A 26,941-nucleotide genomic window follows, 5' to 3' on the forward strand; every position below is an offset into this window, starting at 1 on the left:
TACTAAATTGCCTACTGCTGTAGAGTTTGTGCTGGAACCTGCTGACATTTTAAGCTATAGACCGAGAACTGCAAAGTATGTCACTTCTAGCTTGGAAGGTAGAGTTTCTTGGAAAGCCTTCAATTAATTTCTATATTGCTGTCCTGGTTTTGGCTGGGATAGAGTTAATTTTCTCCCTAGTAGCTGGTATGGTGCTGTGTTCTGGATTTAGAATGAGAATGATGTTGACAGCACACTGATGTGTTAGTAGTTCCTGAGCAGTGTTCATACTAAGTCAGGGACTCTTCAGCCTCTCATGATGCCCTGGAGTGAGAGGAGGGGTGTGAGGTGGGCACAAGAAGCTGGGAGGGGACACAGCCGGGATAGCTGGCCCAAACTGGCCAAAGGGGTATTCTGTATCGTGTGATGTCATGCCCAGTATGTAAACTGGGGGGCAAAGCTGGCTGTGGGCCGCTGCTCAGGAACTGGCTGGGCATTGGTCAGCGTGTGGTGAGCAACTGCATTGTGCATCACTTGTTTTGTATATTCTAATTCTGTTATCGTTGTTATTATTATTATTACTTTCCCTTCCTTTTCTGTCCTATTAAACTGTCTTTATCTCAACCCACAAGTTTTACCTTTTTTCTGATTCTTGCCCCCGTCCCGCTGTGGGGGAGCGAGCGTGTGGTGTTCAGCTTCCTGCTGGGTTAAACCACGACAGTTGCCACAGTTCAAACACAGGAAATTCTTCCTCCTAAGGTAGGGAGCACCGAGGTCTTCTTGATCTACCTTTGCTTTCTGCCAAATGTTTTAAAGATGGTAGTAAATTTAAATTGGCATTCACATGTTTCCCTCTGTGTGTCTGATAATGAATCCAGTTAGTTTTGGATGATAAATATAGTGGAACAGAGACTGTCATGAGAGCAAGGTATCTTTCCTGTTGAGATGCGGTGCTCCAACAGGCATCACATCTCCGCTGCTGAGTTTGTACCGCAGTGTGACAGCGAAGGGCATTTTGTTTGTTATCTGGTGGCTTACGAAGTTTTGAATACCTCTCCTGCCATCTCTGGAGGGCGTGCCACCTAAGCCACTTTGCCTCAGTGTTCCTATATGACAAAAGATAAATCCACTGAAGTAATGGAAAGAAATTGTCTGTGCCCAGGAGGACAGAGATGTCCGTTTCTTCGGTGTGAAGTTCACGTGTTGTGTCACTGCGTACATGTCAGCCACAGAAATTCCTTTACTTTTGTGCTTTCGCTGAGTAACTTCGACCTGTAATACCGGATAGATCAGGATGCCTGAGGGGATGAAAACAGGCTGTGACTTTTCAGAATGAGGAAGGGTGCTACAGTCTTTCCCTTTGGTCCTGCTTTCCCTCTGGCTTATTTTAATCATCTCGAGGCTCCGCTTAGTAATAAACAGCTGAAGGTACACGGCCAGCAGAGGCCAACAGATGAGGAAAAATGCTTCCCTGAATGAGGGAGAGCGTGAGGAGAGGAGAGGCCACTTCCACGGTGGCCAGTGGTAGGCAGGGAATGGGAGGGAGAAGCCTGGCAGTGTTACGTCCATTTCCCCTTTCTTTATTCTATCCCCTGGCTTTCTTTAATGGTGACTGTCTTTCCTGCGCCTGCCAGACACTTCTACAGAGTGCAATAAGGGCAGAGACACTCCTCTAGCCATGGGCAGAACTGTCTGAGGTGACACAGAGCCATGCAAGCTGTAGGCAAGACAACTCCCAACTCTTCCGTCTTACATGCATTGCCGGGGTGTACCTTGAGGTCCAGCTGGGGCTCTAAAGGATCCTGGCACTTTTTAGTTACAAAATTTGTGGCAATTCAGAATATTTTAGGCAGGAAACAATTTCATTCCTAATATTAGCTCAGGGTAGAAATGGAATATGATGCTTCCCTGGGTCCAGTGTTAGCTAGTTTATGAGTCTGTGATATGGAAGAAAAAATCAGCCTTGTATTTATTGGTAGAAGCCACTGTTCTTGTCCCATATGTTGTACAGAATCAGGAGCACATTCATAACAGGGTTAGCCAAGTGCATGCTGCAGGGTAGAGAGGGTAGTATTTGGCTGGGGCAACTTGATCCCAAAGGTAGAGGAAGAATTGATTTCTGCAAATACAGATATGTGGTGTTGCAGGCTGCTTCTGGCAGGTTGACTGGTACGTGACATCTTGATGGGATGCTCAGAAGTCTTTCTGTGAGTGTGTGCCCAGACTTGCAGCATAAGTCATGACTTCACAAAATGGATTCTTGGGGGCCGGAGGCTATGCGCAGTGCTGATTCAGAACCCATATTTAAGGGCTCAAAGCTCTTGGAAAGTGTGAGGTGGGGAGGAAGTGCTGTGGGGAAATTGCTGTTTGAGTGATCAATGTGACAAGCAATTTGGGGATTTAAGTTTGTATTGCACAAGTTTTGGTAATATTCCTTTTGTTTTCTATGTGTTACTGACAGGGTAAGGAGGGAGACAACTCAGTTCTTAATTTTCTTGACCCATGTGAATACCTTTGCTCGTGTAGATACATAACTTGTATTTTTTGTGATCACAGTGTGTAGTGTGATAAGAAACTCAGTAAAAATAAAAAGTGCTGCCACCACAAACTGATCAAGAGCAGATTGATGCAAAGGGATTTTAAGTGCTTGAGATTTGATTTGTTTAATCCTATAGATGCATCCAAGTTGTCAGGATAGCTACTAAACACCTCCCACAGTTCTTGTTTTTCTTTTATAATTCTATTTGCCACCCACAAACCAGGAATACCAAGAACTGCTTATCACAGCCTCTGGAAAAGAATATCAAGAGGATTAGTATGAAATTGTAGAGGTTCGTTGCAATGGGGGCAGCTGTATGAAAGTGCTGAGAACAAAATAGTCATGAAAAGCCAAGGTCTGAGCATGTTATTAAAGTTAATTCATGGGTAGCACCAGGTCTAAAGCTCACCATTGCCTTCAAGCTTCAGTGCGGGAAGCCTGGGTTTCCTGTTAATGATTGAGTATGACCTAGATACCACAATAAGCATTAGGACCTCCTGGTGCTGATATGGTCATACCACAGCTTGTAAGCTATTCATACATTCGAGTCTGTTATCAACATGACATATCAAATGCTGTTTCCTGAAAGAGGTAACTGTGACATGTATAAACTATATGATTATCTTCACAGTAAATATTAGATAAAGTGATTTATAAAACTTGCTGATGTATCTTGATAAAAATGGCAGCTGTGGAAATTTTGGTGTTGGCTTTGTCCTTATGTTTTGTTGTGCTTTTTGGGTTTGGTGTGGTTTGTTTTCAGGGGTTTTGTTATGTTTCGGGGGTTTTTTTTGGTTTTTTTTAGTAGGTACTTTTTTCAGGTGTGTTTATGATGCTGGCTTGTAAAGGTCTAAATTTGTTTCTTTTATTTCTTAGAAAGTTCAAATAGATCGAGCAGTTTTCATTCTGCTGCACTAGCAAGAAGCTTAGAGATCTGAGGGCAATACAGGTGAAGAGATGCAGCCTGCAGGTGGTTTTGGTGGTTCTCAGAATCAGTTTAATGAAAGTGTGTGGTGAGTGTTGAATGTACTGATGAAAGTCATTTAGAGTTACATGTGCACGTCAGCTCACAATTGCACTGATTGAGACTTAAATGTAACTCTGCAAGACTCTCTCTTGAAAGACTAATTAAAGAAATAGCAAGGCTGAAGGGAATGTTTTGTGATTTATTTATTTATTTAAAGAGAAAGCACCTTTACATAATTTCCTGTGGAGTTGTTAATGTTTTTACAGACTCTTTGGTGGTCTGGGATTTTTTGGGGGGGGGTGAGGGGGTGGTGTTCTTTTAATATTATTTATTTATTTGCTTGCTTCCTATTTTCAAAGCAGACAGATTTATCTTGTTTGTCATCATTAAGTTCCTGGTCATGCATGTCTCCTAATCAGTGTACTTATTTGGGGATTTCTTGCCCTTGAACTGGTGGTACTGCCAACCCCAAACCTGCAAAGTCCCAAGTTGCATGGATATTTTAAGTGATAACTTTGGGGCTGGCTTTTAATTTTTTTCACCCCCTTTAGGACTCATTTTTAAGCTCCTCCATGTCATCGTGAGGGTTGAGACTATACAAAAATAAAGACAATGTTTCATGTCAGGAGCATATACCCAACCACAAATATCAGTTGTCTTTTAATACTCCTGACTGTAATGAGTCTTTACAATACAGGGAGTTACCAGATGGTTCTAATTAAGACTGTGGGTATCTAGAGTAAATCCTAGATAAAAAGAGGTATTTCTATGAGGTCCCTGTATTGGGAAACCTGGAAGCCCAGTCATAGATGATGGTCCAGTATTACAAAACTGCCGTGGGTCCTGTGTTCCTGAGAAGTGAGGAATTGGTGTTAAAGAGGTGTTGGTATTGGCTCAGAGTTGCTTAGTTATAGCATGGGAAGGAAATGATGGTATTTCTATAACGTTGGCAATGTTTTAACTGCTTGTCTTTGGGAACACCAAAGCAAATCTGCTGTTCGGCTTTCCTTTATAAAGTGCTGGATGAACTCGCAGGTTTGCAGCAATAGGGGGTAAAGTCTTAGTATTGATGACGTTCAGCAGGACACACGTTCAGTAATTGGACGAAGCAATCTCAGAGCAGGGGATAGTTACAGCAGGTGTCATTTTGGTCCCAAAGAAAAGTGCTGCTTGGAACAGACTTGGAATTTGCTTTGGCAGGCCCTACCTATGGATCTATATTCACAGACCACTGCCTGTTCTTCTACTGGTTTGGGGGGCAGCTGAAGGAAATCCCTTTGCTTTCTGATGCTATGAAATAACATTGGATAGCATTAAAAATTCAGAACAGGCTTAAAAGATTTCATAAAATGAAACTTATGGAAAAGAAACTTAGGCAAAATTAAGGCTGGCTTTGTAGCTCCCGGGGGAGTGAAGAGGAATATGACCTGTAAGCATGCTGTGGTAAAGCATGAGTTCTGTCTACTGTTTTAAATCACTGAAGTCACCCGCATCTTGATACACCAATATATGTCATTATTACTTCAGTCTTGATTGTTCAGGAAGACACAAATGAATTAAGTTGCCACTTGCCATTATTTTTCAATCACCTAAAGCAGATTAAATGAGCCTGGTTTACAAAGCTTGTATCGTGCCTGTTTTGGAACTGTTTGCTAGAGTGCCACATTTATGTTAGTTTGCTGCACGCCGTTGTGCTCAGAATTTATGGATAATTGGCTGGGCTTTCAAAGTGCTCTCTAAAAATATCTGCACACAGCAAGAGTTTTCTCTGTGTGTACGTGCATGTGGATTGCAGCTAAGTTTCAGCTTTTGCTGTTGGTCTCTGCAAAATGAACAGTGCCTTTCTTTACGCTTGATCACATTCCCACAGAGTTGAAGATCAAAGTATTATACCAAGCTGTAAGAATATGCCTGATCAGGACATCTTAGCTCCTGCTCCACAATAGTAATCAGACTTGGTTTGGTAGCTGAGCAGTGCTGTTAATACTTCTGTATTCTGCTCCTTTTTTTTATGGTTATCAGTGAAGGGATGCTGTTTTCTGGGCAGACCTTTCATTGACACAATGTATTCTCCCTGCAAGCTGATCAATGGTTATATTGAGGCAAACAGAAGGGTAATGCTTTGTGTATAAATGCAAATGAGGATATAAGCCTTGGATGTCTTGTCTTGTCTGTTTTACCACTGGCATATTGATTTATTTTGTAGTTGTTAAGCCTCCCCCCAAGCTTCCTCTATTGCTTTCAGTCTCCCCTTTATTTCTCTTGCCCAAACAGCAACGAAAACTGCAGGATTTGTTGACACAACTGTTTGGCACTGATATGCAAAGCTTTGAATTTCCTGAAGACTTTGTTTCTCTATTCTTTTCATAAAAATCTGGTGGCATTCTGTGCCTTCCCTTTTTGCTTATTAGATCACATTTTAGGTACACTTCAGCTGGGAGAACAATTGAAAGAACCCCTCTTTAGAGAGTCCTGTCATCTTAAGTAATGGAGATAACTCCAGAAAAAATTGAAACTCTTTGTAAATGGCCTGTCAGCTGGAGAGTATGCAACTCTGCTCCCCCCCTTGCATTCCTGTAGGCAGGAACACAGACAAATGAGAAGGGTAAGAATCAAATATTTGACTTTCTCTTTGTTTATTCTGTTCCGTTTTCCATTTGTGTTCTGCTGGCTGTGTATCAGAAAAGTCCTGGCATAGGTCCAACTCAGCCAAGCTGTATGTATTGGCTGTTGACTAGGGATAAATTTGTACAATAGGGAGACAAAGATAATGAGAAATGAGTTCTCTTGCGTGGATGATAGTATAGGTGCAGTTAATGCTTCAGGGTGTTTGCAGTCCCAAACAGACTGGCATTCCTCAGGAGACTTGTAGAGAGGTATTGAAGGCAAAGAAGACTAATCACAGTTTAGTAAAATTTTATGTGCATTATGGTTCTGTTTCATGCTTTGCACATGATATGAAAGTATAACTTGATCTAATCACTATGCATGATGTCCCACAAATAAGGTAAGAGTGTCCAAAAAGAATGGGTTTTGTGAGTTCATGGGCAAAAAAGCAATCACCACTTGCTTTTAGTTCTCACTCTGTATTGTTGTTGTTAATACACAGGAACCAGTTGTTAGGAGAAGTCAGTTTGCTGGTAGCCAACTGATGTTCAGTGTAGGTCATCCTGTTTGCCAGCATTTTGCATATGCTTCTGGCTGTGTTTCTAAGTGGCTGACTTTGGGTGGACCAACCTGTCCAGAAAAGGAAGACTTTACTTCCCCACTAAGAGGTCACTGTACATAAATGACCCAGACTTTCTGTCTGCCAGTAGTCTGCCTGGGATGTGTCTGGTTTTGGATAAATAAGGAATGCCTTTAGGGAGAGCATGTGATGGGAAATGTTTGATGCAGCGTAGAGGAGGCTGTAGGATATGTCTGGAGTATGCAAGAGGAATGGAAATGCATTGAGGTAAATAACTAGGTATTCAGCTGCCACAGAGAAAAGAAAAGATCCTGCCAAAACAAGATAAACAGCTTTCTGAGCTCAGTCATCTGCACAAACTGCACTGGTTGATAATGAAGACTACACATCATCTTCATAAACCGCTGCTCCTCAGAAGAACAGAGTATTTACATCCAAGCTGTTCCAAGGAACTTGTTTTGAAATTTGTCTTACTTGTAACAATTGAAACTCTCTCCATGATTCACATTTGAAAACTAAGCATTTGATTTGAGATTGAGTAAGAGGCTTCAGTCAAATCGAAACCAAATGTCATCTTTACATTTCTCTTGTTCTGAAAATTAATTTAAAAACTAATTTTGGTCAGCTCGAGAAAAATGACTTGTATTATTAGAACAGAATTAGAGCTATTGTTAGAGTGTTGTTACTATTCCAACGTATTTGCTCCCTCCTTGACTGACTAGCAAAAATCAGTTTTTATACAATGCTGCCTGTCACTAGTGTCCATATAGTGGTGTCTAACTGAAAACTTCTGGTTTGACTGTATGCAGTCCTTGGTCACTTTTTCACATACAGAGGCAATGGGCTTGGAGCAGCTCTGTGAGTAACAGTCAGTTGACTCTAACCAGGACAGCAGCCTCTAGCTCTGAGAAGGACACAGAGGTTATAGAAGATGGTAGGAGGCACTGGTATGAAGATGTGACAGTTCTGAGCCTTTTTAACACCTTAGAGCCTTCAAGTGAAGACCAGTGCTGGCTGCCTTTGGAAATTACCGTGGTGCCTTTCAGGTGACACTGCGTCTGTCTTGCTGTAACCACTAGCATGGGTCACCTTGCTGTTAAGCTGTAAGTCTGTGATTGGAGCACATCAGGCATGTGGCCACGAAAGAACTGCTAGGGCACCTTGTCTCTGCTTCTACAGTCATTTTTGTATAAAGAAGAGGCACTGCTGTGACCTGCACTAAGGACTTCCTTGGCACATCAAGTCAAACATGTTGAGAAGTCCAGAAAACCATCGGCACCTGCGAGGAGATGAATCGGTCAGTATTGGGCCCAAAATCAAGATGGGGGAGGTTTGCTCCCTGTTTCTTTCAGAGCTGTGATCAGAAGAGCTGTTTGTGGGGAGTCTGCAAACAACACAGACTGTGCTGTCATGGGCTTGCTCATCCAGCAGCACGTTGCTGTGAGTGTTCAGTGGCGCACAGCGCCCACCCAGTGCTTCATGCTGCAGCAGTGGCACAACCACCCCTTCACTGTGTTAGCTCTGAAAGACTCTGTCTTGCCATCTTCCCAAAATGCACCTACCATGATTGCCAGGAGCCGGGAGGACATACTTGCCTGTTCAGTGGCAGGAAAAAGAGTTTATGCTACGTTACTGTATAGTATAGCACACTATACCTGTCCTAACTCCAGTACTGATGTACTTGCTTGAAGTTAGGAGCCTAATTCTTTCACCAAGTGCAAAGTGAAATTTTGGATTTCCTCCATTCATTAGTATCCAGCTTGCATAACCCTTACAGTTAGTGAGTGGATTATAGTGAATGCCTTCCCCAGCAGGCTAAGAGTGATTCTGGCTGATAGTATTCTCCTGCTCTTTCTTGAAGCTGAACCAGAATTAGCTAAAGGCAGGCAAGATGGACCCTGACACTGAAGCATTTAGGATGATGGAGGAAAACTGTGACTTTGTTCCCTAGTTGTTTTTTTTTTTTTTTTTTAATCTGTGGTGATTTATTAAGATATAACATGAGCACATTCCAGCTTCAGCCTACTGATCAGAGGACTCGGCTTGAGGCAAGTTCTCTTGTCTCTTTTCTGAATCGTTCTGTGATTTCTGCATGCCTGAGATGCTCAGATCCAAGCAAGTGTTGTTAACCTGATTTGGCCAAGAAGTAACTCACCAAATCTGTGATCTGGCTGAGAGGTGACTCAGATGGGACTTGGAAGATGCAGGTTCAGACCTATCAGACTGAGCAGAGCCTAAAGTCCAGGGCCTCTTACCCGCTCTGGCGTGACCATACTGCCCGCAGGGGTATTACCCCAAAGGTGGGGTTGCACACACACACGGAGCCCCTACAGTTTCATGCTTTCAAGTTTCATGCTTTATGTACCAGTAACACTGGTACTGGTAACAATATGGTTGGCTCTCACTTGTCAAACTACTGAGGGGACTTTGCAAGTTTCTTTGCACTTTGGGAGTCAATTCACCTTTCCCTGTTTGCCATCACGATTCTACCCTCTTTCTAAATCTGTGGGTGGGTTTTTTAAATCTTTTTCTAAATTAGTTTTCCACTTAGTGTAGATGGGTGATAATGCCAAGTCTGTTCCTATATAGTATCTTGCACAGACCAATTTGATGTAGCCTGCAGGTGGCAAGTTGAAAACTGCTGTTCTAAGAAAAGTCAGGTCAAACAGGCCAGTTATTTACTGGGAGATTTATTTGCCAGTAACAAAGGAAAGATGGTAACTTCGGTATCTAACAGGTAGACCTGTTTCTCAAACTAGATATGATCCCAAATCCTCTGCTTAAAGGTTCAGGTCTATAGTTAGTTTGCTCTACAAGAATGTATTTGCTTCTTGAGTTTGTGTTGTGGGTTGACTGTGGCTGGATGCCAGGTGCCCACCAAAGCCGCTCTATCACTGCCCCCCTCAACTGGACGGCGGAGAGAAAATATAACGGAAGGCTTGTGGGTCGAGACAAGGACAGGGAGAGATCACTCAACCAATTACCATCACGGGCAAAACAGACTTGACTTGGGGAAAATTAATTTAAATTATTACCAATTAAATCAGAGTAGGGTAATGAGAAATAAAACCAAATCTTAAAACACCTTCCCCCCACCCCTCCCTTTTTCCTGGGCTTAACTTCACTCCCCATTTTCTGTACCTCCTCCCTGCCAGCGGTGGTGCAGGAGGATGGGGAATGGGGGTTGCAGTCAGTTCATCACATGTCTCCACCGCTCCTTCCTCCTCAGGGGCAGGACTCATCACACTCTTCTCCTGCTCCAGCGTGGGGTCCCTCCCACAGGAGACAGTCCTCCACAAACTTCTCCAACGTGGGTCCTTCCCATGGGCTGCAGTTCTTCATGAACTGCTCCAGCGTGGGTCCCCCATGGGGTCACCAGTCCTGCCAGAAAACCTGCTCCAGCGTGGGCTCCTCTCTCCACAGATCCACAGGTCCTGCCAGGAGCCTGCTCCAGTGTGGGCTTCCCACAGGGTCACAGCCTCCTTCGGGCATCCGCCTGCTCCGGCGTGGGGTCCTCCCCGGGCTGCAGGAGGATATCTGCTCCACTGTGGACCCCCATGGGCTGCAGGGGGACAGCCTGCCTCACCGTGGTCTTCACCACGGGCTGCAGGGGAATCTCTGCTCCAGCGCCTGGAGCATCTCCTCCCCCTCCTTCTTAACTGACCTTGGTGTCCGCAGGGTTGTTTCTCTCACACGTTCTCACTCCTCTCTCTGGCTGAAGTTTTTTTTTTCGGGGGGGGGGGGGGTGGGGGGTGTCCCCCTTCTTAAATACGTGATCCCAGAGGCGCTACCACCATCACTGATGGGCTTGGCCTTGGCCAGTGGTGGGTCCGTCTTGGAGCTGGCTGGCATTGGCTCTGTCAGACATGGGGGAAACTTCGAGCAGCTTCTCAGAAGCCACCCCTGTAGCCCCCCACTGTCAAAAACTTGCCATGCAAACCCAATACAGTTTGTCTTGTTCAATTTTTCAGAACAGTTGACAAGATTTCACTGTAAGATCAGTGATGGAACAATTGGTTTTTTATTCAGAGAAACTTTTCCTCCCACTTGCTGGGCTCTCTATTTGATGCAGTTTTAAAATACTGTATTTCTATTTTGGCAGGTGAAAACTTTGACAGGACAAAAGAGTTTGGAAATGTATCTTAATATTATTAAGAAAAATTAGCAGGAAAAATATATGTGGTTTAAAGTGTTTCTTTACTGAAATTACCTGATAATGGCTTTTGGCTATTTTATCAATTAGTGACTAATCATGATGCCACTGGTATGTAAGTTCTTTCCCTTTTTTCCTTTCTTTCTCCGCCCCACCCCCTTAGGCAGGAAGATCCACCGAGACCTTTTTTGCTGCACCCATGCTTGAGGAGCTCTGATGAAGAAGTAAGATTCCTGCAAAAATGTTCTCAAATTCTGGTGTATTGTCTCCTACCCTCAAAGGATGTCCAGTCTGTCAGCTTGCGCATAGTCCTTGCAGAAATACTTGCAACAAAAGGTAGATCAAAGATCAGAGATGATTAACCTTTGCACCTTTACAATATTAGTAATTACAGACTTCATTATGTATAAGTCTTGATGCTCTGCTTTTAAATGCTGAAATTTAATTTCTGTGATAACCGGTAAGATACTTCATAGTCTCAAAATCAAGGATATACTTACTTCACTCTCCTGACTTGATGCCAGGCTGTTTAGCACCTTTCAGGATAGAAACACAATTTTTCCATTCCATTCTTCTGTTGGTTTTTTTTTTTTTTTTCCAGAGGAACACTTTTGCAGTCTTCCATGGCATTATTTTTAGTGATTAGGTGAATAATTCTGGCCTTTTATTTTATTCAGATATGTAGAATCCATAGACTTAAGGATGTGATTATAACTGAATCATGATACCAGATTTAATTAATCTTTTTAGACTTTGATTTATCCAGTGTGTGTTTTTAATTGAGGGTTTTCTATTTTGCTTTTTATTTTATCAGCTACACTTTAATCTGATTATAAATATACTAGTCATTTTTTTATGTCACTGAAGTCAAATTCAGAAATTATGAAATCTCAAGTATATTATGCAATTCAGTTTACTTTTAATTTTCATTTATAGTGGCTGTAATGTCATAGCCTTCAAGGCAGACAGCAGAAAGAACAAAAGCACTTGGAATTTTCCAGATAGAGCTCAGCTTTGTCAACGTACATCAATTTGTGTAATAGAATAAACAAACAGTTTTATCAAGAAGGTACATCCAATCTCAAATGTACTATGTAGTCCGGAAGACTGGTTTTGGATTTTTACCAACTTGCATATTTATTTTTGCCTTTTATCTGCAGTTTTCTTTTGAAGGACAGCAGTTATTCTTCAGCATAAGGATTTTGTTTTAAAATATTTTTCCTCTCCAGTACTGAAACCAGTGGTGGAACTGCTGAGTGATCCAGATTATATTAACCGAATGTTACTCAGCCAGCTGGAGTACAGAGAACAGATGAATGAGCATCAGAAGAAAGACTACACATATGCTCCTTCTTATGAGGAGTTCATCAAGCTCATTAACAGCAGCTCCGATGTTGAGTTCCTGAAACAACTGAGGTATTTAATGTTTCACTGTAGCTCATTCAAAACTAAACATGCTTCTTTTGCCAGCCCATTACTGAGATTTGAATGAATTGTGATTTTTCTTTTTAAATTCAATTTTAGATTTCTTTTTCTTTTGGTGAAGCAGAGACAAGTAAGGATGATAAGCCACAACATTCGTTAAATCTCTAATATAGTTAGCTTTTTAGATCAGTGGCAGAAAATGTTAAAAAATTCCACTTAGTAGTATGCTGGAGGTGACTGTACTGTTGAAAGGCATACAAGACCCTTATTTACAGCTTGCCTCTGTGGAGTTAGATAAAATAATATGTTGGATTTCCACTAGTGTGTAGTGATCTCCTCATTATCTTTATGAAGTATGACTGGCCATGGTGGTCTGATGACTGAACCATAGCGACCCTATGGACACTGGGCATTCAGAGCAGGTTGCTGTGATTCTTTGACATGGAAACAGGGGTTTGAGTTCCAGCACTTTTTACCACTGGATCAGAGGTTTTCCTGAACTGTTTCAGGGAGGTGTTTCCCAATTGCATCCTTCTTAAACATGTTAATGACCTCTGAAGAATTCCTTAAAGACCGAAAAAAACCCCACTGAGCTGCTACATATCATGAGTTTGTTTGATGTTCCTGTTTTCGAACGCAAACACCACCTGCTCACTTTCATACTAACTTCACCCCGCGCCCCATCTCATCTCTTTTTCCTTCCCTTTTTCATCATAATATGAGATACTGCTTGCATCTCAAGCCTGCTTGCCCAAGTACAAGATGTTTACGCTTGCTTTATCTTTATAGCTGAGCTGTTTCTCCTCTGATCTCTAGTGTAAGTGAAAGGATAAGGAGCAAGTGACTGGGAAGCAGGTAGCAGAGATACTGCTGTTGTAGGATCTCCCTAGATGTCCTTGAGCTGGTTTTGCTGAGCACATCAAAGCTTTGGAGGACTGTGGAAGCCATTTCCAGAGTGTTTGTTCTAATCTGTTACCACCAGCCAGAACTGGTATTTTTTCCTCTTCCCTGACTCCCATCAACTGCTGCTGCAGGTCAGCTGTCTCTCTTCCTAAATGGCTGCAGCAACATCTGAAAGACACAAGCACAGCGATCCCATTTGGTGCACTGTGTCATTTGTTGTGACCCAGACCTTCTGTTAGACTCGGCTTGATCAAGCCAAGTGAGGGTTTACTGAGATGGAGTATGTGGGCTGCATAAATAACATCTTACTTTCTCTTATTCTTCTCTTTGATTCTGAAACCACTTGCATTTCTGAGATAGGAAAATGCATTTAGGTGACGGTGAAATGATTTTGTTGCTTGGCTACTTACTGTTCATCTGCTGTAAAATTTGCTCTTTGCTCTGGGCCAGCGTGCCTTTCCTGAGAGCAGAAATTAGTCTCTATTAAACTCTGTCTAAAACCTAATTGACATCATATTTATTAGCATAATCACACTAATGGATGTGCTTGTTTTAAAAGAAACCCAACTCTTCTGTTGTTGTTCAGGCACATTAATGCTCAATGTGCTCTCTTTTTAGCTGATAGGTCGCTTTAAATTGTGTTCTCTAATATCAGATAGCAAATTTGCTTTATGAAGTAATGTGGTTTTGGCTGCACTTAGGTTTTTCCTTTCTAGCCTGTGGAGTCCAACTACCATCATCTTGAGATGTGTTCCTCTGCACCCTACGTAATGTTGATCAGTCTGAGCTGATCAGTATTTGAATGGAAAATGTCTAGGAAGATGTATCTTCTTTTCAAAGAGAAATAGTATTTGATTTTGGAGTCAGTGCTCATCCTTCCTCTGTTTGTATAGAGCCAGTCTCTGGGAAGGTGGGTAAAGAGCGTTCCCCTGTGGGAGGAGGGATTCCTGTTCTTGTTCTCTAGCACTGTGGGAGCACCTGGAGAGATGGGCCAACCTGTAGTCATCTCAGTTCCGTAGTGTATTTTGCAAAGCTTTCATCATTTACCAGTAAAAGTTTACAGATTTATGTCAAGGAAATAAAACAGCGGTCCCTATATGGATGGGGGTGTGTGATGTTTTAGATCAACAAACTAAATGATATTTCGGGTTGTAAATCACAACAGTGAAATCAAGGAAAATCTATAAAGAAGAAATTAAAGAGGAGGAAACAAATAAGCCATTGTGCAGTTACCACTGAGGAACACGACTAGAGTCTGTCGGAGTGACAGGAGTGAGGAGAATGCTTCTAGTTCTCTTCCTACAACAAATAAATTACTGGCATGTTGTACTTAAACATGTTTCCCAGTTAGATGCTATTCTGGGTAATAATATTCTGTTTATCAAAAATTCATTTTCTTGGTTTTAATTGGAAATCATTTTTCAGTGCCTGTTCTAAGCCAGTGCATGGCATGCATGAACTGTAAGCCTCCTTCTACTCCTACTCCTGATGTTGCCATGTAACATCTTGGTAAAGAACAGATACAAGTAGTAACAATTTTCAGCGTAGGCTTAGCTTTGAGGGAAATTTATCCCAAAGCACTACAGTTGCTGGGAAACTTCCCCCCTCCCCCCAAACATTCCAGCCATGCTTTATCTTTGCAGATTAATTACTGTCTACTTACTAAAATGAACATAAAATACATTGCTCAATGAAAGAGGCCATGAGGCACTGATAAACAATTTCTCAGACTCTTGATGGACTGTAGTCAAGAAAGCTCAGGCTCCTGGGTGCTCCTCAATGTATGCACATGATGTTGCAGGAGAGAAATCCCATAAGGATCCTTCCAGACTGATTTTTGTTAACAGAGTTTTGCTAGGCTTTCTTGTGATTAGAAGTAGGTATTTGTTATGGGGTAAGTAGGGAAAAATCCCTGGCTGGATCAGCGGAAACCTGTGGCTGAAGGATGTTGTTGCTCTTGCGCAGGAAATCAGAAAAGAGTGGGAGGCTGTGTGTGTTGGATCTCCTTGTAAGCAAGTGTACCAGCTCTCTGCCTTGCAAATAGCTCTCCCTGAAAGGCTAGTACAGTACTGGGATTTTCTAAATATTTTTTCTCTCCTTGCTTAGAAGGGTTACAGTAAGAAGAAATACTGTATTGATTTTCTGCATTGCTTTTATGGATTTCATTTTTAGAACTTATTTAAATGTTGCAGGAACTACTTATTAATTTTGGAGATACTTTTGAATTCACAGTTCATTAATATCTATAGTGGGCCTCTAACATTTGGTCACTTCACCTCTTAGCAGAACTTCTCTCTATTGCTTTGTGGAAACATCCCTTTCATTTTTATACAGGACATTTGGGGAAGTGATGTTTGTTTTCATAAAAAATTATTTGCTTATTTCCAAGGAGCTATTTTGTTTGTGTTGGGGTTTGGGTTTTTTTTCTCCTTTCATACATCTGCTTTCTGAAAATCCGCATTTGTTTGGGGGGAAAAAAAACCCAAACCAACAAAGCTTCCAGAGAAGGGACCATTGTATGGTTACCTATGAACATTTTTCAAAGTCACTCTTTACAATGTTTACCTTCATTGTTGCTTATCATGAAGGGAGGCAGAGTTTTATTCCTGTTTTATCAAGTTTCCACAAAATGTGTTGTCCCTATTTCTTTCAAGAAGAAAAAATTAAACAGTGAAATTTTACCTTCATCTCCCCTCAGATTTAAGTTAGCATGGATAAAATGGAAGTCTGCTGCAAATAAGGGAGAAAAGATGAATTCTTCCATGTCAGATGTGAAACAAATTTACTTGCTCTGTCAGAAGACGACTAGAGATAAAGGACATGATGAGTTAAAAATGTAGCTGAGAATAAATAGTGATAGGGAAATAAACTGGTGGATAGTTTTCATTCTGCTTTCAAGATCAGCATTATATTTATTCTGTTATTTATTAGTATAGCAGCAAAAGGTCACTACACAATTAATGGTAAGAAGGACCATTATCGCTGACTCTGTCATCTTTTACTTAAGAAATGAGGGAAAGGGATGAATATAACAAAGAACATGGAAGAGATAAGAGTTGGAAGGTAGAAGTAATGTGGGTGTGAGCCCATGATTGGTCCAGTTTATCAAGTACAGTTCACTTCTTGAAAATAAAATCAGTACATCACATTTAAAACTTCCGTAGATGTTTACTTACCGGCACCACAGAATATGTGGCAGCTGGAATACTTGGAACAGACTTTCAGGGAGAAAGGGTCATGGTCTGACAGTGTAGCCAGGGTGGTGTTTCTGTGATGCAGTGTTGTACAGCACTCTCATTGAGTAGTTACAACCAGAGCCCAGTGCTTCGGAGGAACAGACTAAATAGCATCTTTGAGGATGTAACTCAGAGCTTCTCCCTTACTTAAGGTAATCTAATGAGGAACAGAAAAAAAGAGTTGCTGTATTTTACAGTATTGATAATGAAAACACGTAAAACCATGAGTGCAAACAAATGGGAGTAAATTTGGAATGAAAGAAGTTGCAAGGTAAAAGTGGAAACTACCTCCCATGTGCAGTATTTACTTGGTTGTCTGTACCTTGTTTAATAAATTCATGTTTACAGTTACCTTAGAACACCTGAGTGAGCTGAATGAGTGTTGTTTAACGCATTTACAGATGACATAATCAAGGCATCAGAAGTCCAATTGAGCTGTCCAGAATGATTTGGGTGGTCTGTGTCTGGGCAGGGAATTAACTGTAGGACTTCTGTGCACCAAAATACCACCCTCACTATGGGGCTGTTCTTCCGTTGAAGGACTGTGCAAGAACTGTGGTGGTAGGTGGAAACAACCGAAATATAGTAATGCCGAAAGGACATAGGGTTAGAAAAATCAAAGCTTTGCAAACAGGTTCTCAGGTTTCAACTTGGTAATTGGAGGAGTTGGGTAGAATACAGATTACTGCAGAAAAAACCCCAACCACCTCTGGAAGTGTAGTTCTGAGTGAGCGTATGCTCTGTGTGTAGAACTGTATGTCTACACAAAGAGGCAGAGACAATCAAAATCCTGAAAGAGTTAGAGGAGGCAAGAGGAATGGGGGGAATTGAATAATGTTGGTCAAAGAAGTATACATGGAAGAAGGGGAATATATTTTAAGGATCATAGACGCTTTCTTAAACAGAGAATAAGTAGTCATGGAAATAGCAGACTTTCTAGGAGGTTTCAGCCTTCATCTAGGAGTTAACTTGATAGATGAGGTTAGGGAACTCCTGCAAGAATGAGTTAAATTCCCTAGAATACTTGCTTTATTACTGTCCTGGTTTCAGCTGGGATAGGGTTAATTTTCTTTCTAGTAGCTGGTATAGTGCTATGTTTTAGTTTTAGTATGACAAGAATGTTGATAACACACTGATGTTTTCAATTGTTGCAAAGTAGTGTTTATACCAAGTCAAGGATTTTTTAGCTTCTCATGCCCAGCCAGCAAGAAGGCTGGAGGGGCACAAGAAGTTGGGAGGGGACACAGCCAGGGCAGCTGACCCAAAGTGGCCAAAGGGGTATTCCATACCATGGGATGTCATGCCCAGTATATAAACTGGGGGGGAGGAGTTGGCTGGGGTGGGGAGGCAGATCGCTGCTCAGGAACTAACTGGGCATTGGCCAGCAAGTGATGAGCAATTTCATTGTGCATCACTTGTTTTGTGTATTCCAATTCTTTTATTATTAGTATTGTCATTTTATTATTATCACTATCATCATTTCTTCCTTTCTGTCCTATTAAATGGGCTTTATCTCAACCTGCGAGTTTTACTTTTTTTTTTTCCTGATTCTTTCCCCGATCCCACTGGGTGGCGGGGAAGTGAGCAAGTGGCTGTGTGGTGCTTAGTTGCTGGCTGGAGTTAAACCATGACAATTACCAGTATTAATAGCTGCCAGAGTAAGTGCACTGAGAGGAATTGGAGTGTTTGTTATGACCAGAACTTTGATGTTTATGAAAGATTTAACTGGCAGTCATTTTCTTTGCTGAGTACATGGTGTTTGTTAGTTACAAGATTGGTTTTACTTAAAATTCAGTTTACTAACTGCATTAGCTGTCTTCCATTATGTATGGTGTAGTTTTAGGTTTTAATTACTCTTGGAGTGTAGTACTTTAGTGTTTTACTTATTTTAGTGTAATACTTTTTTTTTTTCTTCTCCCAAGTTATATATGCTCCACATATGTATTGAGTGCATTAGCTAGAAGAACCTTGCAGACAGCTCTTTGCTTTTGAACTGAATTCCCATCCTAGTTTCCTACAGAAAACTTCTATTTAATGTTAAGAGCATGACTTTACATTGTGTTCACTGAGTATTACTAACTGGCTGTGTGCAGCGCCAGCAGTTGGGAGAAGGGGGCAGTATTATTGTTAGCTGGATGTTTTCCTTTCCTTTCAAGATAACCTTTTTTTCCTACTCCGCTCCATATGCACGCTGTTCCTTAGGTTGCAGGTACACTGAGAAATGACTCTGTTTCTAGGTGAGGAAGAGGTAGAAGTGGTTTGGTTTTTATCAGTTCTTAAGTGTGCTGTATGAAGAACACGTTGTAAAAAATTAATTTCATGTTGTTTTGTTTTTTTTCTTCTCTCCTCCCTCTTTGCCCTTATCCCCTATTGTTTTTAAAACTAGGTATCAGATTGTAGTGGAAATAGTTCAGGCAACCACAATCAGCAATATTCCCCAAGTGAAGAGGCAGAAAGGTAAGATTCCATTTTGTTAAGTCACATCTGTTGTTTTCATTTTGAAAAGCTGTTTGAACTCCCGACATACATATGCAATCAGTGTGTGTGGGATTTTTAGACAGATTTTAGGAATGCTATGCCTTTAGTATTTCAGTTATGTTTCATTTGTCTGATTCTTCCAGAAACTCACATGGTGTGATTATCCCCCCACCCCATCTTCATCTAAGCTGATGGATCATGAGAAAGGTCATATCTATGATGCATTTATTTTCAGAACTTGCTGCAACTAGGATTTTTGGCATTATAAATTCATATGCTGAGAATCTTGCTTCCTCTTTCTTTTTCATACAATCCATTCTTCAAAGTCTCAGTGTGTTCTTTCAAAACACAGAAGAAGGAATGATACAGCATAATTGTCAGTCAGACTTTATTTTGACTCTTCATTGTATTATGGTTTTGTGTTGCAATACAGAGTGCTCTTAAATCCTTCTGCAGTGTTTTGGCAACATCTGCCTTTTAAAATGCACATGCATCTTACATTTGTACTTATGTATTAAATATATTGCTTTTTATGGTTCTCAAAATGTACTGAAACTGTGGTATATCTTTAGGAGATTAAATTGATGGCAAAATTACAGACCAAATTTTTGCTTGGACAGATGTACTTAAGGTATATCAAAGCATAATAAAAAGGCAGTGGACAATATAAATCAGTTTGTAAACAAACAAATCTAAAGGATGTTGCTTTTAGGTTCTCATGTGATCTCTTATCTGTCAGGTAAAAAACAAAAATATCCTTTTCTAGCTCCTTGTATCACAAAGGAAAGCTTTTAAAAGTGATTCAAGTGTAATGAAAAATGCAGAAATGGAAAATAAATGTGCCGGGGGGATGGGGAGTGGGGGCAAATCTTTGGGCGGTCAGAAGAATTTGGGGTCCATGCTCAAGTTTATGAAAGTATACGTTGTCAACACTGATATGCCTTTTGTTTACATTCTAAAATAGAGCTAGATTTGCATTCCTGTAGGACAAATTGCTTGCGTCAAATCAAGGCAAAAGGAAAAATAGGCACTGGTTTTTGCTCAAGTGTACATTACAGAAAGCAATATTAATATTTCTTCAGATGAAAGTGAATTTAATGGAAAGTCTGCTTCATAAAGTAATAAAACAAGAACAGGGAAGTTAACTCTGGGTACATTATGAAAAATCAATCTTGTTAAGCCTGTATTTCCATTTGTGTTGCTATTGGTCTTTGTTGTGACAAGAATTGATTTGGGGAATGTTTTTATACAGTTGAGGTTCCTACAATTAATTACTGTCTCACTCTCCTCATGTCTCACCTAGTTAACTATCCACTGTTCTAAACCCTGAACAGAAGATGTTTTTCTGAAGCTACAAGTGCCTGGTACTGCAGAATAGCTATAAAAATTTTACTGCTTTCTATTTGGCCAAAGTAGATCTGGTTCCACTTACTCTGTGAAGTTGGTTTTACATTTTTATGGGCTCTTGACTTCTGCCTGTATTAAAAAAAAGCCAACAGAAATTCCACTAGCTGATGCACTGAAGTTTTGTGTTAAGGTATTGACTTTTATTATTAGTTTAGTTATATGACAACATCATATGTCATTTAAGAGTTGATTACCACTGCTGGCCATATTAGCCAGTGGGGCTATTGTGGCTAAACCTTTTATTTATTAAATAGCCAACAGTTATTCACATTATGCCTGAAGAAAAAGGTGATGTTTTGTTGCTTGACACATGTGGAACAGTATGTCCAACAGAGACATACAATACAATCTTACTATAGTTCACGCAAATTTAAGGCAGTCTTCTAATCTGTTTCAGTTATTCCACCAAGGTTTTTATCTACCAAAAATTTTCAGACTCACTCTACGTACAGTAAACTTTAAGAAGGCTATCAAAACTGTAGAGGGTTAAAAGCTAGTTATGAAGGCTTTTTTGTGTCTTGTTGTTCCTGAAGTAAGTGGAGACATATTTACTAATGTGGTAATGGATCTAACATGTTCCTGAATTTTAGGAAGAAAAGTTTAAGGAAGGTAGCACAGCTTTTCTTCCTTAAAACAAAGCAAAACCAACAAAAAACCCAGTGCAGCTCACTGCTGGTACAAAGATCGTTGAACTTTTGTGGAACAGACCACCATGTTACTTGGGTCACCTTTTGATGTTTCCCTTTCTGGATGCCACAGCATACTGCTACTCCTGCAACAGCTGGATTTCATGGTGAATAACTAAATGTAAGCTTTATGCAAAGTGGAAGTGTGTATGCACAATCTCATTCTCTCTTTCTCTTTTTAATCTGTTCCCCCAGTACCTGCTGCATACCCATGACAATGTGTGTGAGCACGTGTGTTCGATGTATATGACAGTCTCCCCTTTCCTGCTAGAAAATGAGCTCTTGCCTTTTGTGTCATGGGCATCGCATAGCTTTGATTCCAGCCTGGCGAGAGGTAGTCTTACCGACAGCTATTTCCTTTATCCTATGGCGAAGTTGGGTCCTGAAAATGCGACTGTGCCTGGGTGTTCAGCTAGAGCAGCTGAACTTTGGCTGGCCAGCAGTCTGTTGAGCCTGATACCCACTCTCAGACTGTGAGTAGAGCAAGTGTAGAATAATATGTACCTGGATATAGTCTCAGCCCTCATCAGTTTGAGGCATAGGAGCTTCCCGAGGCAGCATTTTCAATAGAAAAAGGTACAGCCACAAATGTGAGGACGACTTAGTGCAGCAGGAGTGGCCAATACTCTGCAGCTGTGAGTGCTTAGCTACTAAGCAAAGTAAGTGTTGTGCGAGTACGTGACTAGCAATAAATATGCCTGAGCAGGATTGTGTACCTTTGCTGTTGGTTGAGGAGACATAATTAAGTCTAAAACTGAGCAAAAATATTTTGTTTCTAAAAAGATTAGCTGCCTATTATTAAAGGATGAGTAGCCTGAGGACCAGGTTTCAGACTGATGACTTCTCATATGAGCTACAGTTGCCTGACTTCTTTTACTATTTTGTCTGGTGATACTGTAGTACACATTTAATGTTGATGCCCAGAGGGGTTGGAGAGGAAGGCTTGTCCCTCGGCAAGGGCAGCGTTCTTTACACTTGATTTAACTAGTGTTGGTGCCACCTATTGGCAAACTATTTAGCTGTTAGGGCCCTCTAATAAAAGCAGAAAGTACTTTAAAGTACTTTTAAACATCATTGTATTAAACCCCCTGTATTAAAAAATGGCATGTTATAGGGCCTTTTTTCTTTTCAGATTTCTATCGCTTGAATCTTCTGGCATGCGAGCATAGGAGAGCAAACGAAAACATACAAAAGCATCTGATTCATGTTAAGCAGTAAGTTTTGCATTTGACTCCCTGCGAGAGTCAAATGTCTTAAAAGGTTGAGACACAAAATAATTTGAGAGGTTCACAGTGTGATGCCTATTGTGGGTGGATGATGTAACTTCTGTGGCCAGGAGAATTGCTTTTGGTCACTGCTAAAGCCAAATAAGAAACCTAATGTAGCATTATTGTTTTCAGAGGTGTTGATGGTTTATTTAGGACCGGTGCAGGCCACTGTAAATAGAAGCTGTTATGTTGCATGCTGATACTACACTACTTCCCTCATTTATACTTGTACAAAAGCGCTGAATCTGATGTGTGCATGTGTCTGCGTTACTTCTCCAAACTGTATCCTCCTATGTATCCTCTTCCAAACTGGTCAGGGTCACACCAGCAGGGGCTGTAGGAGGAGTCTTTTCTTTACTCATCTTTGTTTTTTCTTCCTATTGATAGTTTTGGACTGTCTTCTTCTCTAGTCACATGTGCTCTGCTTGGAAGAATCGCATCTTTCTACATCTTTAACTGTAAAACTCTCTCCTCATCTTGCCTTTTGATAAGGATTCCTTGGAAGTACTGAACCAAATTTGAGCTAAATTTTAGGTATTTTAGGGTTTTTTTTTACAAAATGTATGTGTTAAAGATTTTGAAGACTAGAAATGCTTATCTGAAAATGTTTACTGCATTTTGATCTAGTAAAGCAGTTAGTAAGAGGGCAAATACACAGATCAGGCATTGTAGCATGAGTGAGAGAGGACCTGAGTTTCTAGAAGCAAGATTAGATCTTAATTCTTCTAAAGAAAAGGCTTCAAAAAACAATTGTGAAATAGCAACAAAAGTAAGTTGCTATAATAACTTGATATTTGCTGTAATGTGAATAAGAAACTGTTTAAATACACTAGTTCTAATTTTAACAGCAACATTTTTGTTTCTTCTCTTACTGATACTGTGTTACAGGATCCTACAAGAATTTTAGCAAGGATCCCTTTTTACTAGCTGCTGTTTAAAACAAAAACCCATGAAGGCACGTACCTTGTCTTAGGGCAAAACAGAGCAAATCTCTCAACAGATTTTTTTTTTTTTTTTTTTTTTTTTTTAAACACTGTAAAAGGATTTGTTTGATTTGCCTTCTAATTTTCTGTGCCCTCCACCTTATATGTGACTTCACAGCATGACCGGAAACCACCCTTGGATGACTGAATGGGACTGTTTTTCAGATGTTGTAATCGACCCCAGGCATCCCTGTTGAGAAAACTGCTCCTTTCAAGCAGGGGTTGTGAGACAGATCAAATAAGCAGCCATTTCTGTATGGAGAGATCTGCTGTGTTGCAGTAGATTTCTCCTGCTGAGCATTCCTACTGTGTGTCTAGATATTCACTTTTATAAGCGGAGCTGACAACTGGTACAGAAACAGAACTGTCTGTGGGCAGGCTTCTTAGGTACTGTGGTTCCAAAAGAGGCTTGAATGTTCAGCTGTAAAAAGGGACTTTTCTTTTAGAAACTGGGTCTCCAAGCTAACTTGGGTGTGTGGGTTGCGATGTGTGGGTTTTGTCAAGATGATAATTTAGAGTGAAGTAAAATGGATACTTCTGTGTTCCACTGTGTTACAGATGCCATCTAACTTAATTATGACAAAACTGTATTATGATTCCTCCCCCCACCCCCATCCTCCACACAGGGATAAACATGCATATGCAATTATTTTTGCATAGCTTTTTGGCAAGGCTTAAAGACCTAACATTGTGCTTGCACGTTGTGTTCAAGGAGTAAGTGCGGATGGAATCCTTGTGGATGAAGGTGAAGGTTACAGTGACTGATCATGGTAGACTTGTTTTGATTTATGATTTTTCAAATCAATTTTATAGAGGAAGTTCTTTTTTCTCTCCCGGAGATCCTTTGTGTGTGCTAGTGATGGTAATGTATCTTGTCCATAGTTGGTTTGGAGAGATGCCCATCAGTGAAAGAGGGAGGGGGAGAGGCTGACTGGTCAGATAGAAGTGACCAAAGGGAGTGCAGAGACTTACAGACAGAGGATATATGTGGTGGATTTTATTTTATTGTATAGTACATATTTACTCTTGTGCTCACATTTACTGTACAGCCACTTTGCTTTTTGTTTTGCTCAGCTGTGGCTGTGACGTGGGAGGCTGTGTTGCGCTATGTATTGCTAATGATCAGTGCCTAAATTCTCCATGATCTCCCGTTAAGTCCCTTCCCCCAGAGCTGTTGCCTGAAGTGTTTGGGATTTAGCGCTCTTTTTTTACTTGTTCTTTTGTCTGACCACATTAGAGCTGGTTTTCCCTTTACTTATACTGTGGGCAGTAAAAGAACCGTGTGTACTGTGCTTCTCAAAGTCTGGCCTGCTCTTGCAGAATTGAACAAATACTTTTCCAGGCCTACATAAGCTTTGAAAATGGGTAATTCAAAGTTTCTGAGAGTTCGAAGAGGTCTGTAGTGGATGGTAAATTATATATAGAAGGTTATGGTTACTGTTTATATGAAATTGTTAAATTGGTGTTTGCTACTTAAATACTTCAGCATGGCATTAAGTAGGTACTGCATGTGCTTAACTTGGTCCTTGCAAAAAGTCTTGCAGAAATGCATACAATGTTGTGCATGTGTGTAGCTCCTTCGCAGACTAGCCAGATGAGTCAGTGCTGTTGCATGTGTTGCCAGGTGTGAGTATCTGTAATTCTTGAAGCTGTAAAGGAAGAAGAACTTGTACTTTCAGTTTTAATCATAGTTTGCCATATATAACTTTGCAGTTAGAATGAGAAATCTTTGGTTTATGCTGGTACTATCAAAAGAGGGGACAGTTCATGCAGTACTCCAATACAGCTTAGTTTGTGCTTTACATACGTCTTAATTTACAATATTTTTGTTGTATCCTTTGCTGTGGCTTATGGTAATAAAGTTTGTGTGGCGTTTGTTGGTATGACTACCATTTGAAAGGCCCAGTGTTCTGACTGAAAAACATACAGTATGAATATGTACTGCAGTTTAATGTATTTAATGCATATAAACCTGACCAAGTAGCAAAACTACCAAAAGAAGAGGAGGAAAGAAAATTAGGTCTGAGGAATCCATTCCCAGAAATGTTTTTGCTGGGTCCTAGGATCTGCTCCTGGCCTTGTTCAAATCAAGCTAGTTATGAGTGATTCAGAAAAAAATGTAGAAGCTTTCTCAGAAATCACTGTAGATGTACAAAAATGCATGGACTAGAAAAGATTTGCACAGATAGCTTAGCTTTGATTGCTTGGTTTTTTTGAGCTCACTTGGACTATTTGCATTTTAATATTGTTCAGTGCAAATTGAATTATCCACAACTGTGGATCGATAAGCAGAGTTTGAAATTCTGCTTTTGGTACTAATTGCATTTGGATGCCTTTGAGAGGGGTGCATAGTACTCCTCTGGGGTTTTGAAGTTCCATGGCTGTGCATGTCTCATCAAATTTTCCCCTGATAAGGAGAATTATTTTGGAGGAAATTACTAGAAGACCCTTTGCTCCTTTGGGGATGGAGACCCTGCTCAGCTGTTGCTGGTAAACATGTATGCAACTCATGTGGGGAGGAAGTGCTAAAGAAGCATCTCTCATCTTGCTGATGAGAAGTGATTGTGTTTGTTTGCTTTTAATAATAATTTAAAAAAAATTAAATCCCCAAACTGTGAAGTTGTTAGTAGTTTAAAAAAAAAATTATTTAAAGGATGCATTTTCTTTCCTTGTGTAGTGATGAAACAGAGTCTTAGCATATATCTATTCCTTTTCCATTTATTGGAGCTTGCTGAAAGGTATGTGAGTAAATGCAAGCCTCTTCTTTCGTAACTTTCTGGCTTTATTTGGTTTATGGTGATACCTGAATGTAGTGAACATCTTCTTTGCTGATATTCAGAAATGGCAAAAAAGGCTCTTAATTATATCTCAGTACTTTGGTGGTGGTGGCATCAGACAAGAATAAATTAAAAAGAGAAGTTGTCTTTATAGCTTAAAATACCTTTTGATAGGGCTTAATATGAAAAAAACCAGAGCAGTTTAGATCTGAAAATCCAAGAATTCTCAAAAGGAGGTTAGGGTTAGGAGAAAACCAATGATAAGCCTGACCTTCCCCAGTTGGCATGAAAATGCTCCTCCTGGTTTCTGCTAGCTTATGTTTCATACTTTGGAAAAGTGAAGTCAAGTTCAGTGTTTGTCCATGCTTCCATGCCATCTATCCTGCACTGCAGCACATTAGCCACACTCCATGCTGGGCTGCTCTTCATCAGCCTCTTGTTTATTTGTGGAGCGATGTCGCTGCCAGGCTTTCATGGTGACTAGTCCTGTTTATCCATCGAGCAGGAACAGGCTGGCAGTGTGATCTCCATCACCCTGCCCCAAGTGTTTCTTATGTGGAGTGGCTCCTTATGGATATGAAATGCTGAGTGAGGCAAATGTTTTTGAAAGATCTTTGCTAATAAAGTAATTAATCACCGGAAGCAAGTGGGATGTGGGGCTCATTAGTCTCTCCTGAAGGGCTGCTGCAATCACAGGATGATAAGACTTCAGGTAAAGTAGACATGCTTAATTTGAAAACTCTTCGAGAATGCCTTGTTTTCACTAATAAGGGTACTTTTGTTTTAAGAAGGCTGAATGATCATTGCATAGCACTGTTCTCGGGTTTTTCAAGTGTGGGGTTTCAAGTATGCATTTTGAGCCCAAAGTATTTAAGCTATTGAGAGAATTGAGAACTTTTAAAAAATCACCTTAGAGTCAAATGCAGGAGGGGAAATGTTAATCTTCACTTTAA

The 26,941-nt window shown here is 40.6% G+C and overlaps 1 protein-coding gene across 2 annotated transcripts in view; it reads left to right on the forward strand.

The window, feature by feature from the left end:
* Positions 1-26,941, forward strand: part of SNX25 (sorting nexin 25) — a 91,429-nt gene that overhangs the window by 22,990 nt on the left and 41,498 nt on the right. Inside the window, exons 4-6 of one of the 2 annotated variants that reach the window (XM_069788315.1) lie at positions 10,989-11,161; positions 12,055-12,241; positions 18,776-18,846. In XM_069788315.1, the coding sequence (XP_069644416.1) occupies positions 10,989-11,161; positions 12,055-12,241; positions 18,776-18,846 (431 nt within the window). The remainder of the gene's footprint in view (positions 1-10,988; positions 11,162-12,054; positions 12,242-18,775; positions 18,847-26,941) is intronic. The other variant, XM_069788323.1, reaches the window with a different exon arrangement.

This window comes from Haliaeetus albicilla, chromosome 1 (genome assembly GCF_947461875.1).
Source record: "Haliaeetus albicilla chromosome 1, bHalAlb1.1, whole genome shotgun sequence".
Taxonomy (NCBI): domain Eukaryota; kingdom Metazoa; phylum Chordata; class Aves; order Accipitriformes; family Accipitridae; genus Haliaeetus; species Haliaeetus albicilla.